Source organism: Macrotis lagotis, chromosome 1, assembly GCF_037893015.1.
Source record: "Macrotis lagotis isolate mMagLag1 chromosome 1, bilby.v1.9.chrom.fasta, whole genome shotgun sequence".
NCBI lineage: Eukaryota > Metazoa > Chordata > Mammalia > Peramelemorphia > Peramelidae > Macrotis > Macrotis lagotis.
Window position 1 is genome coordinate 580,955,498 of NC_133658.1, and position 19,151 is coordinate 580,974,648.

Consider the following 19,151-nt stretch of genomic DNA (forward strand, 5'->3'; position numbering starts at 1 on the left):
CCCTGGAAAGAGAGGTGACAGACTATTATACAATTTTTAGATATGGTCAATATGGGATTTGCTTTTCTTGACTGTTTATTATTAATGTTTTATTTTTCTTTCCCCTAGGGAATAGAGTCAGGGTATTAAAATTTTTTTTTTTGAATAATCAATAGTTTTTCTGACAGGGATGTGTGGAACAATTAGAGCTGAACTCTTGAAGACTAAGTCTTGGAGAAATCACATAAAGTTGGAATGTTGAGGGGAAAAAACCAATAAAGCTCACATTCATACTGTTCTTGAAAGGCTGCAAACTGATATGTGTTTTCTCATTTAGGTTCATGTTCAATCAGTAATATAGGGGTTATATTTTTCCCCATTACACAGATGAAGAAATTGAAGGACAAAGAAGTTAGCTAATTTGTCTAATTAAGTGTCTGAGAAGGAGATGTGACTCCTAACCCTTCACCAGTTCCTGAAATCAAAAGGATAAGTTCCTAGAAAAAGTGTACTAATAATGTCAAAAACTTCATAAAAGGATATGGCACTTAAGAAAAGGATCTTCCATTTGGTTTGGCTCAGGTCACCAATGACCTTACAGAAAAAAGTGTCACTGAAATGTGGAGCAAGGAATAAGATTAAATCAAAGAGGAATTTGGTAGAAAGAAAGCTTCAGCAGCAGATGAACTACCATCTAAAATTTGACCTTTCTTAAGCATTTAGAAATATTACTGGATTTAATTGCCAAAGGGTAACAAAGGCAGCAGATGATACCACAGAAGGAAATAAAAACTGAGAGATTAAATGACTAGCCCAGGTCAAAGAATAGGTAGATGATAATACTGAGACTATAATTCATGTTTAATAGTCCAGGTCTTGTTGGGGTGGGACAGTGGACAGAGGGCTGATACTGAAGTCAAAAAGATCTGCCGCGGATATGGCCACGGATCCTGGGCAACTCACTTCTGTCTCAGTTTCCTTATCTGTAAAATGCAATAATAATAGCACATATTAGGGGACTTGTAATAATGATCATTTAAAATACTTGTAAAGTGTTTTGCATACTTTAAAGTGCTGTTTAAACTTATTCTGTAGGCAGTTTGCCACTGTTCTCATTTCCTTCTTACTTTACCTGAAATCAGCACTTTTGAAGCAAGCCAAGGCAATATAGGGGGTGACAGAGAGATGGCTGTGGGGAGTACAAGAGTGATGGTGTTAGCTTGGCAAGCAGAGAGAAGACAGAAACAGGTGGAGCGAAGTTCTTAGTCTGCCTAGAACCTTCATCTACCTTTTTTGTCTCACAGGACAGAATTCTGTTGCTTTTGTTCTCATTACTATCCCTGTTTGACCTGTTCACTGTGTGCTTTCCCCTAGATCCTGATCTCTTTGTTTTGGATTCCAGCCTGGTTACATGACCCTGGCATCTAACTTGTTCCTTCCTTGACAATTTAATTTGGCCTTCCTTATCAGACTGCATCCTGACTGCCACCATGCCAGTCACCTAATAGGAATCAAACAAATCAACAAACATTGATGGTGCACATACTACATGGAAGATACTATAGCAGAGGTAGAAACTATGGGTCAAGACAAGACAGAAATAATGTAACAGGTTAACAAGAAATAGAAGAATATGAAAAATTCTCCTTAGTGGTATATGAAATTAAATTAAAATTAATCAAATTCAAATGCTATAAATTCAAAGAAGAAAGAAATGACTGTTATGGGGTTGTAAGAGATTTCATGGAAGACTATTTGAACTGAACAGGGTTTTGATTATTGCATATGGGAGAGAAGGGTCATCCAGGAAGGCGAAGGAAAAAAAAGAGCAGAGGTAAAAAAGCAGTGTTTAGAGGATTCAGGAAGAAGCATGATGTAAAGAGTATCTAATACAGAGTGAGAAAACTTTTGAATCTTGACTCTGCCAACAATTATATGGGAGAAATGTTTTTTTTTTCATGCACAGGTAGCACAGTTAAAAGATTAAGAGAGCTTCTTTCATTTATTTTTCTTTTTATATCCTAGTACCTTATCCCACTACTTAGCAAATTTAGCTGGTAAATAAATGCTTGTTGCTTGATGGTATCTCAAGAAATCAGGTGGCCAAGGATCACTAGAAAACAAAGGAGAGAAGAAAAAGCTTTGCTGAAACAAGTTCCTCCCACTCCCCAAACATTCATATGATAAGCCATATGATAGAATATTTTTATTTCTCTGCCTTGGAAACCACTCTAAGCATATAAAAGGAAATTCCCTTATAGGTTCTACAACCAGTGAGCAAAACCTTTTAAAGAAATATTTCAGAACTGGGACATGATTAGAAGAGCACCCAAGTATGCAGGTCATAAGGTTGTAATTAAAAGTCTATGATGGGGGAGGCTAGGTGGCGCAGTAGATAGAGCACTGGCCCTGAAGTCAGGAATACCTGAGTTCAAATCCAGCCTCAGACACTTAATACCTAGTTGTGTGGTCTTGGGCAAGCCACTTAACCCCATTGCCTTGCAAAAAAAAAAAAAGTCTATGATGAAGTCATCGCCAAAACAGCTATTTATAAAGCACCCATTTTCTATAGGTCTATAAAGGACTCTATCCTACATTATCTCACTGGAACCCTAAAGCAACACTATGAGGTAGTCCCCCTAATAATTATTTTAAAAATGAGAAATGTAGGCACAGAGGTAAATCTATTTGACTATAGTCATGTGGCTAACAAATATAGGATTTGAACCCAAATCTCTTCTGACACCAGTATTAACACTCTCTTCACTCCACCACAACAAAAAATTCTATGGTAAAGAGAGGGTGACAGAGGTACTTCCTATATTAGAAGTGCTCCAGAATACTCAGAACAGGCACTGAACATCCACTAAAGAATATGGATTTGTTGATAGGTGTTTTCTTGCATAATAGGGCTAAGATGGAAATCTTTTATATAACTTCATAATCAAAATCATGCTGTTTTCTATTTCAAGGGGTAGGAAAGGAGGAGGAAAGCAGAGAATTTAGAACTCAAATTCATTTTAAAAAATGAAAGGGGTGGCTAGGTGGCGCAGTGGATGGAGCACCGGTCCTGTAGTCAGGAGTATCTGAGTTCAGATCTGGTCTCAGACACTTAATAACTGCCTAGCTGTGTGGCCTTGGGCAAGCCACTTAACCCCATTGCCTTGCAAAAATAAACAAATCAATCAATCAATAAATAAATAAATAGAAAGAGAAGGAAAAACCATGGCTAATAATGCTTGCTGGACCTTAAGAATTTTAACATCTTTTGTCTTTATAATGTACAGAATATAGTTACAAATTTAAAAGTCTATCAGATTGCTTTCTGTTGGATGCAGGGGAGGGAACAGAGAAAGGGAGAAAAATTGTAAAAGCCTTGCAAAAAAAGATTGGTTAAAAAAAAAATGAAGTTCATTCACAATTTGAAAGATTATCCTTTATAAATATATTTCCAAGAAAAAATATTTTTAAAAATATGTACAGTTCAAAAAGCACAGCAAGACAGTTTTGAAAGCAATGTGTATAACTGTATACTTAAAAAATTAAGTGCTATTAAGTAGAGATTAGTGGTTTTAGTTAAAATCCTCTTGCCTTCATGGTGTATAAGTGGAAAGGTTCTTTTTTGCTATATTTAAGTTCGGATTTTTAAAAAAAGAAAATGAAGAGTTGCCTAAAAAGCAAACGAAGAAATGAAAAACTTTGTAAATTCACTTGCTATATCAATTTCAAAGACTAAAGGAATGAAGAAGGGTTGGGATTCACTTACCTTTGTTAATATAGGAATTCTACTTTCTGCCATCCTTGTCACAAATATCGTGAGCTAGGGGAATGGTGAGGGCATGGAAAAATCTGTGAGATTATACTGTTAAACAGTCGTAAAAATGGTGAATCTTCTGAAAAACTATAGGACAATAGTTAGTGTGAATAGGACTGAATCTGAACCAGCAGCAGACAGAATGAAAAGCAACATCCAGTGGTTTTAGGCCCTCAGCCACACCTAGGCAGCAGTCATTGCACACACTCAGGTGCTTTATTCAAAGAAAACACAGCATCTTTTTCATTTTCAGTTTCTATTCAAAACCTTTAGAGTTTTAGAGTAGTCTAAGCAATTATTAATCTAGCTCAGAATGTTATTTTATAAATCAGACCATGAAAGATGATTAAACTTTATCATTTGTAATTCCATAACAGCTAACAGATTTTTCTGGTACTTTTATCAGTTAAATGTATGTTTGATTTACGCAACTATTTAGGTCTAATAAAATCTTAAGTCCTCAATAATTAGTAACTAGCTGTGGGATCCTGGGTTAAAATCACTTTACTTATCTGAGCCTTAGCTTCCATAGCTCTAAAAATGAAGAAACTTGCTGAACATAGGTCTAAATAAATCTTTCTGGTTTTAATTACTAATTTATCTAATTATTAGGTTTAATAGTCTGTGCTAATTAAAATTTATCAAGAACCATAAGTCCAGGACCTCAAAGAACAAGTGTATAGTCAAACAAGAATTTAATTCAATGGAAAAATAAAACCTCTGGCACTTTGGGTTTCTGATGAAACGGGAGAAAACTGAGTGATACTCAATGGAGTATAAATCTATTCTCACTTTGGAAGGAAAATAAGGCATATATTTTAGCAATTGCAGATCGATAATGCAATACAGTCAAGAATTTAATTCAACGAAAAATACAACCTCTTGCACTGTGGCAGCATTAAGTCTAACAGGATGTTGGCCCCAATTCAGTTTAGAAAAATATTAAATTCATCACTAAATTTGTATAAATATTAATGATAGTGGGGGGGACCAATTCCTATCACAGAATGCAGAAAGAAGCCTAAGGTTCCACTGAAGCACTTGCTGTGTTAATAACAAGTTTTGTGGCACTAGATGTGTGGGGGGGGGGGGTAATCTCTCTATATCTGTCAAATGATGTTAACACCTAACAGATTTCTCATGAAAATAGTCAGGACTATTAAAATGGTGTGCAATTTCAATTTTTCCTTGCTTTGAGTGGAAGATTAACATAGAAATTTCAACAATAACTGATCGTTTTAAGTAATTTCAATTTTATCTTATGTCACCTAACTTTTATTTGAATAAACATTTCAGTAGATTCTTTTCAGAAGTGAATTCTTTTCTAGATTTTCTGTCATCTTAACCCTCCCCCCCCAAAAAAAACCAACTGGATTCTAGGAAACACTATTATATTCTTCTATGCAACTGCATAAAACAAAAAAGAAGGACTACAGGGGAATAGGCTTGATCCCTTTATGGGTTAATTCACTTAGTCTAGTTCTAGCTAGGCAACCAAAGTGCAAAAATGTCTGATGAAAAGACAGAAAACTAAGTGATATTCAATGGAGTAATAAATCTATCCTCATTATTGGAAAGAAAATAAGGCATATATTTTAGCAATGGCAGATCGATAATGCAGTATGCAATATTATTAAGCGTGTATATATTTTAATTAAAAAACAATCAGTGATACTATTATTCAATTTTTACATTGCAGTTGTCTAGTTAAGTGAAATTTCATCATTTAGTTAACATTCAATACATAGCTATTGTCAAAAATCCTGCTAAGTCCCAATTCAGGGGAAAAAAAGATTGCATTCTATACAGTTACCTTTTTGCTTCATAAATGTTATTAGCCATAACTTTTGCACATTTATCATAAATTCTGTGTTTTTAAAAAACGTTTTTAATTGGTTACATCATGAAAAATACTGCTAGGAAATTATTCATAAAACTGTATTCTGTATTTTTTATTTTTTCAAACAGCCAGTGTCCACATTTAAAATGCATAATTTGCAAATATAAATTATCAGACTAATAATTCAATTAAAAATAAAGCAAAACACAACTTCCCTTAGTATCACAATACAGAAAATGGTATTATAAAATCCAAATGGCTAAGTTAACCATATGAAAACAATAATGCCAGAAGCTGTGAAACCCATTAAGCCACTTAATGAATAAATCAGTTCAAAGAATACATGTTCATGACTATGCATGAAGCAAGCTTCCATTGTATTGTAAAGGCTTAGCAATCCATTTGTTCATGGCATAATATTGGGTCAAGCAAAGATCTTCATTTTTACAATAAGTCAAATAAATTGGAACAGAAATTGCACCTCCAAATTGTTCAAAAACAATCCTGTTTGGAGGGGAAAACATGATCTTTAAAAATAGATCTATTTGTCATCAAATTTCAGTTTTCAAGTCTACTAACTATAGAAATGTTTCGTTTTTTTCCCCAATAAAACATCACACATTCTTACTTTTCAAATGTTTCAATTTGATAAATTTCATTGCAAAGCAATTTTCACCTGAGTGGATTATGAATTCAATGCTCCTAGGCAGTATTGAAAGAAAAGGCTTGTTTTATATCTGAAACCTAAAATATGTTTGCGTTAAATCTTTTGTCAAATTTCTGGCAGGTTGTGGGGCAACTTGCCATCACACTCCCAGCATACACACTACACTACCCTCATTCCCCCTACAACTCTCAAAAAATTTCATGAAATTTCAAGCAATTATGAGCCCACTCTATCATTTCAGTCATAAAACTTAGACCCAATTCATTCAGTTTTATACAAAATCATCTATATTATGTACATTCTTAATTACCAATGGGAAATCAAATTTTACAATGATAACGAAAGGGTAAGAAAATGGCATAAGTAAAGTAATACTGTATATTCACTGAAATAACCTATTACCCTACCAGTTTTCATGATAGGGCTTCTTTTATTAGCTGAAATACAAAGAAGGCATATGGATCTCAGGAAAATAACACTATATATCAGAAAATTCACTGTATACTATCTATTACCAAGGGTTCCATCACACACAATTTATTCTGTACAATTTTTATAAACTAATTTCTTCCTTTTCAAAATCATCAGGTTTCCAGATTAAATTCAGCACTACACAGTATGCCCTTGAAATAAAATGAGGTTACCTGCTTTATTTGGATACCAAGTTCCCTTCCAGACAGCATTAAAATAAAGACAAGTAAGACTACACAGATAAAATCCAGTATAATTCAAATCCAACAATGAAAAAGTTCCCCCATATTGTTGCAAAATTCTTTCTACTGAAATTCTCTGCCACAATAATAAAAAGCATACATTACATATAAAAGATACCAGTGTACTAAAAGTGACAGAAGTGGACTAGCAAATCCTTCAAAGCACATATTATATAAATGACTAGCATTTAAAAACATTTCTCCTATAAAATGTAGGTCATATACATTTATAAACCGGTGGTTTTATTTCTAAAGCAGTGACATTTGTGTTCAAATAGTTATGCTGCTCTGTACAGTATATCTACTCAATTCAAGCTATGATAGGTTTGTCTTTTTGTATTTAAGTTGAATAAGTTCATCTCATCAGCTGAGAACTCAAACTTGAAAAATAAGTATCTAAAAATCAATGTACAAATTTTAGATTTTTATAACCATTTATGAAACATCAAGAGACCTACTCTTTTTTATAATGGGGCTTAAGTCACCTCAGAAACTATGGACTTGAATCTAAAATGAAAAACAAAAACAAACCAAAAAATACCTCCCAAAGCAAATCACAAGAATAGGTAGGAAGCAGTACAGAAGCAGAAAGATATACCCCTTCCTTCACTGTGATGGCTACTAAGTTTTGCGATCTTCCTCCATCTTGCAGAAGAGTGGTAAGGCCATTCAATGCTTACTGAAAGTGAGTACAGATGAAGTCAGATTTAAGCCTGTCTCCTCTGCGACTGAAATTATGCTGTGTAAACAATGTTATGCTCCAACAGGAGGACAATGGAATTTATTTATTAAAAACTGATTAAAGATTAGTCATCATCAACTGAAATAAGAATAATTATGAACTCCAAAACAGTTTTTAGAACTATTCTGATGCTACTTGTAAAGTTAGCACTGCTATGGATTATTGCTTACATACAGTACAACATCATATGCCTTCTAACATAAAGCAGTACTGTGATTTGTTTGTACATATTTACAGATTTTTAAAAACAAGCTGTAAAAACATTACATACTTTCAGACAATACAAATTAGCACATTGGTACTCACTTTAAACAAATGGAATGCATAACATTAATAAACATCATAAAGGAAGACTCACATAAAAGTCCTTGATTGTCAAGACACATTTATATATAAACTCTAACTGTGCAGAATTAAAGATTCAATCATAGGTACATCCTTAATTGAGAAACCATATTTACAGCATGGTATTGCATAAAAAAATAAAATAACGTTTATAGGGTTTTACCTTTCTATCCATTGGATTAAAGAAAGCAACAAACACAACTAAGAAATGTTTGCCTGCTTCAGTTTGTTTCCTACCAAAAATTAAGTGGAAAAGGGAAACATAAAAGTTTTTACTTGCAGTGTATAGCAAAAGCAACAGGGAAATTCTTTCCCTGAAATAAAACAATTTGAAACTGAAAAAGTTTAAACTGGAGATTTCGAAAACATTTTCCATTGACTGTAATGGTGCTTCCTCAGGAAATGCTCTGTGAAAAGGCAAATTCTAGCTAAATGCCTAAGAAACATGAACTATAGTAACATGAATGTTGCCCAGCTTCTAGTGAACAGCCCTTTTAAAACCCAAATGAAGACAATTAAAGGAGTTTTAGTAGGCCAATTGAACATTTCAAAAGTTCTTTCCTCTATTCTAGTGAAAAATAAAAGTATCCCTAGGACAAGGTGCTTTCTGCCTCTCAAATAGTAAGGATCTTCCTGCCTCCTGAGAATCCTTGGCAAATACTCAAGAGTATTATTTCTAGCAGTTATGTATCAATATACCCAGAAGACATTTTGCATATAGACATCCAAAGATTCATAAGTCACTCAAATATTCCAAAACCAAACTGAATGTCTGTGCATTGTTGAGAAATTTAGGCAGAATCAATCCATTATAAGCTGTTTAACAGTTACTGCTTTAAAGTGAATGCTGACCTGATTCTCATCCTCAAGGTGTAGTGCTAGATATAGCAGAAGTGCAAATGGATATCTCAGCGTTAATCAAAGAAAAAGCATATGGGAGATATTTGTATACACAATTTGTCTATTAGGGAAGGCTGAAAAAGAAACAAGCTACAAAAGACAATTCCCAAACCCATGACATTCTAACCCAGGGTAGGGTATGAAGCTTCCATTCTACCTATATGCACTGATATTTGCCAAATAACTTTGTGAACAAAAGGGACAAAACCCAAAAAAACAGATATAATAATGGTGACAATACAAGGTAACTTTGACTTGGGCTCCATACTTGAACTAAGACAATCAACAACAATTTAAAGTATAACTTCTTAGGGAAAGCCTGTATCTGGATTTAAAGAACTATGGCTATTTTAAAACAGGAATGCAACAACTCACGTTTTACTTGCATAATATACTTATCTACCAAAAGCCTCCTCTAAGCTTACTATATAATTGCTAAGTAGTTGTTGAGCCATATTCATAGAAGTATTCTGGTTAAAACCATGATGTTGAAAAAAAATTCTCCCCAAATTAATGTGTACCTTAGTATTAAATCAGGCATTCAGCTGAACAAAAATTTTCAGCCCAGATGAAAAAAATCCTTACCAAGGCTACAAATTCCTACCCTTATTTAAAAAGTGCTGTGGAATATTTAATGTCCATCCAGAATGGACATAACCCCAAGTTTTTAAGATCACATTGAAAAGAAGCCTTCTTACAACCATGTGACACTTAACACACCCAGTTTAAAATGATGAAATGACTGAGCCAATAATGGCAGGACTGAATTTCTGCTTCTAAAGAGTTTAGTTCTTTCCAAAATTTGGCAGGGGGAAAAACCTGCCAAATGGAAATTTATAAAATTTCAAAGTCACAGAGTAATGAATAAAGTGTGGAAGAAATTACATTAAAAATAGTTGGCAGAATCTTTTGAATGGATGGTCCTTATTTTAAAATACCAATATGGTGAACACAAATACGAAATGTGGTGATTGCAAATATTGCTTGCTACCTTTCTATCTAAGAATAGTTAAGGGCTAACAAAAAAAAAAAGATAAAATTATTTATGTGAGAAACAATATTTCAAGGTGCACAAATCTGTAGGGCCACCAAAGTTTAGGTTGGGAAAGCCATGTTATAAAGAAGTGTCAGCTTCCAAGGTTTCTATTGATACTTATATTGGTGTATACATCAGTTTGAGAAAGAAATTTTAGCAAGCAAACCAAAAAGTTGGGGGGGAAAAAAGTTTGGAAGGGGACACCAGAATTAATAATCACTGAAGTTATACAATGCAAAAAATGAAAAACTACCCAACATGTTACTCGAATCATGCCTTTTCAGGAAAAAAAAAAGATTCATGGTGTGAGGATAAAGTCTGTAGTTTATTTATGTTTTGAAATGCAACAAAATGCTTCCGATACTCAACTAGGCAGAAAATGAAATTGTAGTTACTAGGATTAGTAAACACTTTTGGTTTGTAAAATTATAATGAACAGTGTTCATCAAGAAGTTGCTGAAGGTAAAATATGCAATTAAAATGCCCAGTTCTTTAGTTTGTCTGTATTCTGTTTAATAATCTGATCTATCAAGAATCTAGAAAGGGAAAAATTAAACCAGTTTTTACAAATCCAAAGACATCCCAATTTCCTTTTATTGCCAAAAATTAAAACTGTCATTTATGAGATGATTAAGACACAACCATATCAAACCTAAAAATCTAAAATTTTTACTTTGAGAAATCAAAAATATCAAATAGATTCTAAGTGCTCTATGTTAAGTGAAAGTGTATATGTAAAGTAAAATACAATTAAGCTTCAAAACTTGGAATATACAGTCTGTGAAAGCATTATGTTCTTGGGAATGTAATCTACAGAATACTTCGACTAAAACCTCAAAACCTTGATACCTGCACATGAAAAAAATCATAAAAAATATCTAGGTACAACTGTACAAAGAAACTGACACCAATATGCATACTTCAGTCTGGAAGTAAATGCTTCAGCAGTTGTGTATTTTGGTAAATGTGTTGAAAGTATGCATATTTTTAAGTAATTAGGCTTTTAAATAGTGGAGTCTTAGACTATCAGATTTTTATTACTATTTTCCCCTCAGAAAACACAGCTCAATATAATGCAAAATGAAAATCAAGGGTATATGGCATATTGTTCTTTTTTTTAAAAGATGGAAGATTTTTCCCTATAGAATACATTAATTTTAAGCCATAATCTCTTGACATTTAAACTTTTAAGTTCACTCTGTCTGCAAAGTATATTAAGATTCCCTGCTGAAGTGCAATGTCTATGCTGAAAAACTTATAAACAGTATGCGTAAATTTCACACAATTACTAATTTCCCAAGAATGTACAATGATATCAGGAAACAATTGTGCGAAAGTCTTATTTTTTGTTGCTGTTGTTTTGTTTTCTTTTTTAAACTTGGTGTAGGTAGAATAGCAAGTTTCTGGTCTAAAATAAGTAATACATTGCTTCTATAAAGGTGGCAACATGTAAGGCAGTTCAATGAATGATGACTAACCAAAAAGAAAAAAAATTCCATTATTGGATTATCTTGCTATTCATATCAGCTTACTTTTGTTATAACACATTGCTCTTAAGTCTGTACAGCACTCCATCTTTTACAGAGCAAACCCACTCTTGATTAATCTGTTCTAAAGTGCCAATATTATTTACATTTTTTTAGTTAGCCAAAAGTCTGGCCAGTTGTGGCATCAGGTGAAGATGTCATCCCAGCTCTATTATCATTTACATTCACCAAAGGAAATTCTGGGAATTCAGCACTTGTCCCTGGTCCCCGGAGGTTCACTTGTCCATTGGCAGTGCTAAATTGGGAAGCCATTCCAGCTCTTGATCCATGGTATTGAGGTCGGAAGGGCTGTTCAAAGGAGCTCATTTGGTAAGCTTGGTGGACAGGCTGTGCCTCAGCCTTCTTCTGAGAAGTCACTTGATCCAAAAAGTCCTGTGTTGATGTAGCAGAAGCATGGTTTGCCTCATCACCTGAAAAGGGAAATGAATGCTGGGAATCACCAACTATTAGTCCAAAGTGAGACTTGTCTGGAGTTGTTCTTAGTGGAGAATTCATTCCTGATCGAAAGCTATTGATGGGCATGGCTGCGTAGACTTGCTTGTCTATGGAAGAAAATGCTGGCTGACTTGCAAGGGTCTGGTTATCAGTCACAAAGTTAAGGCTCGGGTTGTTCAAATAGGCATCGTTTTGGCTAGTTCTGTCCAAAGCCTGTTGTAGAAATTTTGAATATTCCTGCAACATACTGGCTTTATCTGATGAGGATGCTTGGGAGCTTGTTCCAACACTCTCTGGCTGGGTGACCTCAGGAACCTCTGAAGAATTAATCGATATGCTAGATGTCACCTCAGTGTCGGCCACATTGAATGATATCTCATGCTGTCCATTAGCCTTGTGGGAATAATGGTCTAACAAAGTCTGCAATACCTCATCTGGAATAACATTTTTGTCATGATTACTCTTAATCTCCACACTGAGTGACTGTGAATCCAATATGGATGCCGTGGTGCTTTCATCAATGACACTTGCCACAGCTGCTTGCGTTACAGATGGTTGAGAGGCTATGGTACCCACATTCAGTGCATACTCTCTACTGTTATTACTACTTGCCTGCAGGTATCTCTTTTTCTTCAAAAACTGCATTGCATCATCATAATTAGTGCTACTGTGGACAGGTTTGCTGGGCCCCTCTTGTAAGGTATCAACCTGGTCAATGTCAGGATTGCCTTCTGAGTCTATTAAGGCTTGTTTATCCACAAGGTCAAAGGCATACTTTGAAACTTTGCTATCTTCATATGTGGATAAAGGTGAAATTGTTTGACTTTGCTCCAGTGGCTGTTTTAGACTTCGTTTACTGTTAACTTTTTTGAGAACCAACTTAGGTGGATGTATTTCTCCTGAAGCAGCATCATCTAAATGTGACCCTCCAACTGAAGAATGGGGCATCTCAACAGCATATTCTGCCACCATATATTCATCTTTTACTTTAGTGCTTGAGGAATAAAGAGGCAAATAATCATTCTTATCTTTTTTCGGGTCACACTTGTCCATCATACTGTCTTTGTCCAGCCCAGAAGATTTTTTCTCTGTTTTCTGCCTTTTCTTTTTTGGCAGTGAACTGTCTTTTGGAGGTGTAGAAAAGCCAGAATCATCCTCAGATGTCAAAAGACCACCCTTGGTGGCATTCCTGTTTGGTTTCTTGTCACGATTTTCATGGCACATACGTTTATGTTTTAATACACGGTCTGTCCGGGAAAAATACTGTTGAGTTGGGTAGATGGTTGATGATTTTTTTTTTGAAGGGGGAAAAGAAGAGAAAGAATTCTAAATAAATATAAAAGCTGATAAGCATAAGAATACAATTAACTCCTAAACATTTTACTTTTCTATTGCAGATCTGATTATAAGACATTCAAATAATTTCAATGCATGATTGATTACATTTTCTAATTTATTAAGCTTAATCATTTAGGACAGAAATTAATTTCAAACTATCGTCTTACCTGTAAACAGTATTCACACTGGTATGGTTTTTCTCCACTATGTGTTCTCTTATGCCTTTCCATGTGATATTTCTGTATGAATCGCATACCACATTCATCACAGCGAAATGGTTTTTCACCTAACAAATCATAACAAGAAAATGTAAAACAAAACATGACCACATAATAGACTCTCCATATCAATCATTTAATTTAGGAAGTCAATCCATTCTGTTTTTACATGAAAAAGATTTTTCTATAAACTTCTTTTATAAGAATCAGGGATCCTTTTGGAGGTTTTTGCAAGGCAATTGGATTAAGTGCAATTATTAAGTGTCTGAGGCCGGATTTGAACTCAGGTCCTCCTGACTCCAGGGCTAGTGCTCTATGCATTGCACCACCACCTAGCTGCCCTGAATCAGGAATATGTAAATTGAAATTCATGAATTTGTTTGAAAACATATTTTGATTATCACATCTCTAAGTTATTTCCTTTGCAATCCTATTATTTTGTTTCATTCACTTATAAACTTTATTATGAGAAGGGGTTTTATAGGCTATTCATTAGATGGTCAAAGTAGTCCAAGACAGAAAAAAGGTTAATAAATGAGAACTTAAATTTTTTTAAGACTTAAATAGATTGGCACAAGTCTTTTCCAATTAAAATTACATAGACAAAAAATGCATGTCACATTTAGTTTCTCTGACTTACTGATTATAAATATGCATGTACATGCATACTTTCTTCATAAGATACACTAGTGATTGCTGGTATAACAAACGGCTTTTTGAAAACACTGGAGGGATAAACTAATTTGACTGTTCAACAATTTTAAGTTTTTAATATTTTCAATTTTGTTTTTCAATCTAAACGTGAAAGACAAGGTTTTTTAACAAATTGATTAAAACAAGTTTTATGGAGCAGCTAGGTGGCACAGTGGATAGAGCACTGGCCCTGGAGTCAGGAGTACCTGAGTTCAAATCCGGCCTCAGACACTTAATAATCACCTAGCCGTGTGGCCTTGGGCAAGCCACTTAACCCCACTGCCTTGCAAAAACTTAAAAAAAAAACAAGTTTTAGAGAAAAAGCTTATATTATGATTACCTTTCACTGAGACATATCTAAGACACTAATACAAGCTTTCTTTTTGTTGACTCAAACTAGTACCTTTATTGTATTTATTTTTTTTTGTAGTAAATTGAAATACCTGCTTAGAAAAATGATCTTTGTTTCATAAGGATTTATGAAGTTTGTTATGGAGATTAATTTAATTTTTAATTGTAGTCCAGGTAAAAAGCAGAGTATGGCAATTACTTCAATCAACACTCCTGTCCCAGAATTTAATTCTAACTTTTATTCAATAAACACATTGTTTACTACATAATCTGTTCCATCATAGCACTGTCATGCTTTTATCATAGGAAAGAAAAAAAAAATCTAAAACTCAGTCCTTGACCTAAAAAAGCTCAAATCTAGTAAGAGAGAATAGAAAATTCACCAAAGAAAAAATGGTAGCAATAATTGACATTTGCATAGCACTTTAAGGTTTGGTCTACATGTTATTACTACTCTTAATCTTCATAACAGCACTGCTCAACGTTATACAATTAGTGTTAGAGGATAAATTTGAGGCCAAGTCTTTGTAAAATGGTAAAACTCCTGTGAATTAAATTAATTATCCTTCCTCTTTAATAATAAAGGCAGCAAATGAGACAAATGTTAAAGTACAATGAAAGAAATCACTCTGGGTTGATATATGGTCCAGGAAAGCCTTCACAGAGTCAATGAACATTAAATATCTACATGTGCTAGGTACCATTCTAAGTCCTGGGGATACACAGAAAGGTAAAAGATAATCCCTATCCCAAGGAGTCAAAAATCAGCTAGAGAAGACAACAAACAAAAATGAACAACCATGTATCTAAGGGATATAGAAAATAATCAATAGAAGAAGCTACTAGAATTAAGAGGGATTGGGAAAGACTTCCTGTAGAAAGGGAATTTTAGTTGGGAACTGAAGAAAGCCAGGGAAGCCAGGTGACTGAAAAGAGTAAAGAAAGCATTCCAAGCATGAGCCAGACAGTGAAAATATCTAGAGTAGGGAGACGAAAGGTATAAGGAAACCAGTGTCATTAGAACATACAGTGTGTAGGAAGACTGGAAAAGTGTGTGTGTGTGTGTGTGTGTGTGTGTGTGTGTGTGTGTGTGTGTGTGTAGGGAACAAGTTTTGGTTCACAGGGCTTTGATCTTCAAAATGGAATTTATATTTGATCTTGTTGGTGACAGTCACTGAAGTTTATTTAGGGGGATGACATGGAACTGTATTTTAGCTACTGAGTATTTGAGAATGAACTATAGAGAGGAGAGAGAACTGAGGAACACAAAGCAACCAGCAAGCTATTGCCAGTAGAGCAGGTATGAGAAGATGAGATCGTGTACCAGGCAGTTGTGTGTACATTCAAGATATTGCCAAGGGAAAAATTACAGGCCTCGGAAAGACTGGATATTGGGGGAAGTGGGAAGGAGCAAGAGTGATGTGAACCTGAGGCTCTGGGAGAATAGTCATATCTTCAATAAGAAGGAAATTTGGAAGCAGGAAGGGTTTAGAGGAATGATTTAGTTTATTGAGTTTAAGATGTCTTACTGGACATCCAATTCAAGCTGTCTAGACAGGCAATTAAAGATGAAAGACTGTCATCAAAGTGGTTAGGCCTTGATAAGGAGATATGAAAAAATCAACATGAAGATAATGATTAGATCAGGAGAGCTGATAAGATCACCAAGTCAAGTAATATACAGGGAGAAGAGAAGAGGTTCCAGGATGGCCCTATGAGACATACAAGATAGCAGACATGATGTGGATGATGAAGATCCAGCAAAGGAGTCAGAAAAGGAACAGTGAGATAGATAGGAATACCAGAATAGAATAATTTGTCAAAAACCAAGAAAGAAATGAGTTCTCAAGAAGAAAGTGATCAACATTGTCAAAGGTTGGCAGAGAGTCAGGAGAGATAAGGATTGAGAAATTGAGGACTGAATTGGTGATTAAAATCAATGGTGTAACTTAAGTAGGTAGGATTTGGGATAGCAGAGATATGCAGAATGGTTTTCAAAAAGATTTTAAAGAGAAGGGAATGTACAAAGTATATTTATGAATAATAAATAGATCCTTTCTACTGGGATAATTGATTCATGTGACGTAAAATGGCAGAAAATTAATTTGGTAAAAGTGTTTTTTTCCCCCTCCAATTATTCCTCTCATTTTTAGCCTGGAGTTGCTTTCATTCATTTCCCCCCCCCCCCCAGTTTTGTACTAATTTTGATCTTTCCCTTAACAACCTGAAGGTTTAATTGTATACAACTGATTCAAGAAAAATCATATTTCAGTAAACAGTTCTTTATAAAATAAGAGTTTCAATATTTCATACACATTATTGTCAAGTATCTTCTGATTCTTTTCTCAAAGAAAATATCCCAAGAAATATACATATGAGACATCTGTATACTTTACATGTCTCTGACCTTTCATCACTCACTCCTGATGGATATCCTGATTAGTATTTTTTAAACATTTTCCCATATTTTAAAAACATTTTAACACAATTTTTGAACTTGAGCATCAAACTATCTTTGCACCAACTTTCAAAGTATATGTAGATTAAATCTGAAATTTGAAATCCTAACAAATTTTTTGTAGAATTTCTCTGCCCTTTCATTCCCTGAGGGAGATTCCTCAGCACAAAGAATGAAGTGCTGAGCCTGGAGTCAGGAAGATAGGAGTTCAGATCTGGTATCAGACACTAAGCTTGGGCTTGGCAAATCACTTTTCTTGTCTGCCTCAGTTTCTTCAACTATAAAATGGGGATAATAATAGTAATCTTCCAGGTAAGGATCAAATAATTTAATACTTGTAGGGACAGTTAGGTGGCACAGTGGATAGAATATTGGTCCTGGAGTCAGGAGGAGCTGAGTTCAAATTCAACCTCAAGATACTTAATAGTATTATCTAGCTGTGCGACCCTGGGCAAGTCACTTAATCCTACTGCCTTGCAAAAAAAAAAAACCACACACACAAATTAAAAAAGAATATTTATAAAACACTACCTTAGCATATAACATGCTTAAAAATCCTATAGTAGCTAAAATTATTTTCAAGGCATTCGTTTGCAAATGCTTATTATGAATCATGCAACATAAGATAGTCAACTGTTCAATATAATGATATTTACTAGCACTTTTGGATTCATAATAAACTCAATTTTGCCAACTCCTCTGTCTCACTGAGAACCTATGAGAATCTAAATGAGAATCTAACTGAGAATCAATTTAGCTGCAAAATTTTTTTCACTTCTGATTTTGTTTATATTAAGAATGTTAAGGTTGATATGATTCATTTCCTCCAGTAGGGTATCAACTTATTGGCTGTTTACAATCTAAAAACTTTGTGACTCTTAGTACCATCTTTCCATTTTTTCCCACTGTGAATAAATGGGAGGAGGAATAAGAAATGAATCATTAATCATTGGGAAACATTATTGTTGTGGTAGTTTAAAAAAAACACCAAAATATAATACTTTTTTAGAAGTGAAGGGAGGCATGTAGTACTGGAAAGTCATTTTGCCTTTTCCCCCATATTTGCCAAGACCAAAAAATTTATTACCATCCTAGTATGGGAGAAACTATGTGGATACAAACATTTTATCTATCAGAAAATTCAGGGGGAAGACAAGATTTAAAGAATTCAAAAAGTCCCAATAAGTCAGCTTCAATGGGGTGTGCCATGGACTAGAATATCTCATGTGACAGAAAACTCATTCCCTGAAGGAGTTAATCTAATCAGATAACCCTATTTATTATAAAACTCTTCCATTTTACTGAAAAGAAATCTTTTGCTCTTTCCCCTTCTCTCAAGATGGCAGACAAAAAAACCCCCCAAAACCTCCAAAGGAAAAGAAGGTCAGAAAAGAAAAAAAGGAAAGGAAGGCCAAAAAGGAAGATGGGGCTGAAAAGGTGGTGAAAAAACCTCGAAAGCATTGCAGTCGAAACCCAGTCTGGGCCCGAGGGATCAGCAGATACTCCAGGTCTGCAATGTATTCCCGCAGAGCCACATACAAGTGGAAATATGCTGCACCAAAAGCCCCAATTGAAAGGAAAAAGAAAGACAAGGTCCCTACTACTATCTAAAAGCCAGCTGGTGGTGATAAAATGGAGGACACCGGGTGGTAAAGATTCGCAAAATGCCCAGGTATTACCCTACTGAAGATGTGCTGAGAAAAATCCTAAGTCATGGCAAAAAACCCTTCAGGCAGCATGTGAGGAAACTTGGGTCTAGCATCACCCCAGGCACAGTTCTGATTATGCTCACTGGCCGCCACAGCTGGCTAGTGGTTTGCTACTGGTGACTGGACCTCTGACCATCTATCGGGTTCCTCTATGAAGGACCCATCAGAAATTTGTCATTGCCACCTCTACTAGGGTTAACCTTTCTGGTGTAAAAATTCCAAATCATCTTACTGATGCTTACTTTAAGAAGAAGAGGCTTTGTAAACTCAGACACTAAGAAGGAGAGATTTTTGACACAGAGAAAGAGAAATATGAGATTACAGAGCAGCGCAAGACTGATCAGAAAGCAGTGGACTCTCAGCTCT

General features: G+C 34.7%; 1 protein-coding gene across 3 annotated transcripts in view; it reads right to left on the minus strand.

Moving 5' to 3' along the window:
• Window positions 1–11,052: 11,052 nt before the first annotated feature.
• Window positions 11,053–19,151, minus strand: part of ZNF148 (zinc finger protein 148) — a 151,827-nt gene continuing 143,728 nt past the window's right edge. For all 3 annotated transcript variants that reach the window (XM_074214701.1, XM_074214699.1, XM_074214700.1), the window contains 2 exons: window positions 13,524–13,642; window positions 11,053–13,281 (listed from right to left, as the gene is read on the minus strand). In XM_074214701.1, coding sequence (XP_074070802.1) covers window positions 11,680–13,281; window positions 13,524–13,642 — 1,721 coding nt within the window. In that variant the 3' untranslated portion in view covers window positions 11,053–11,679. The remainder of the gene's footprint in view (window positions 13,282–13,523; window positions 13,643–19,151) is intronic.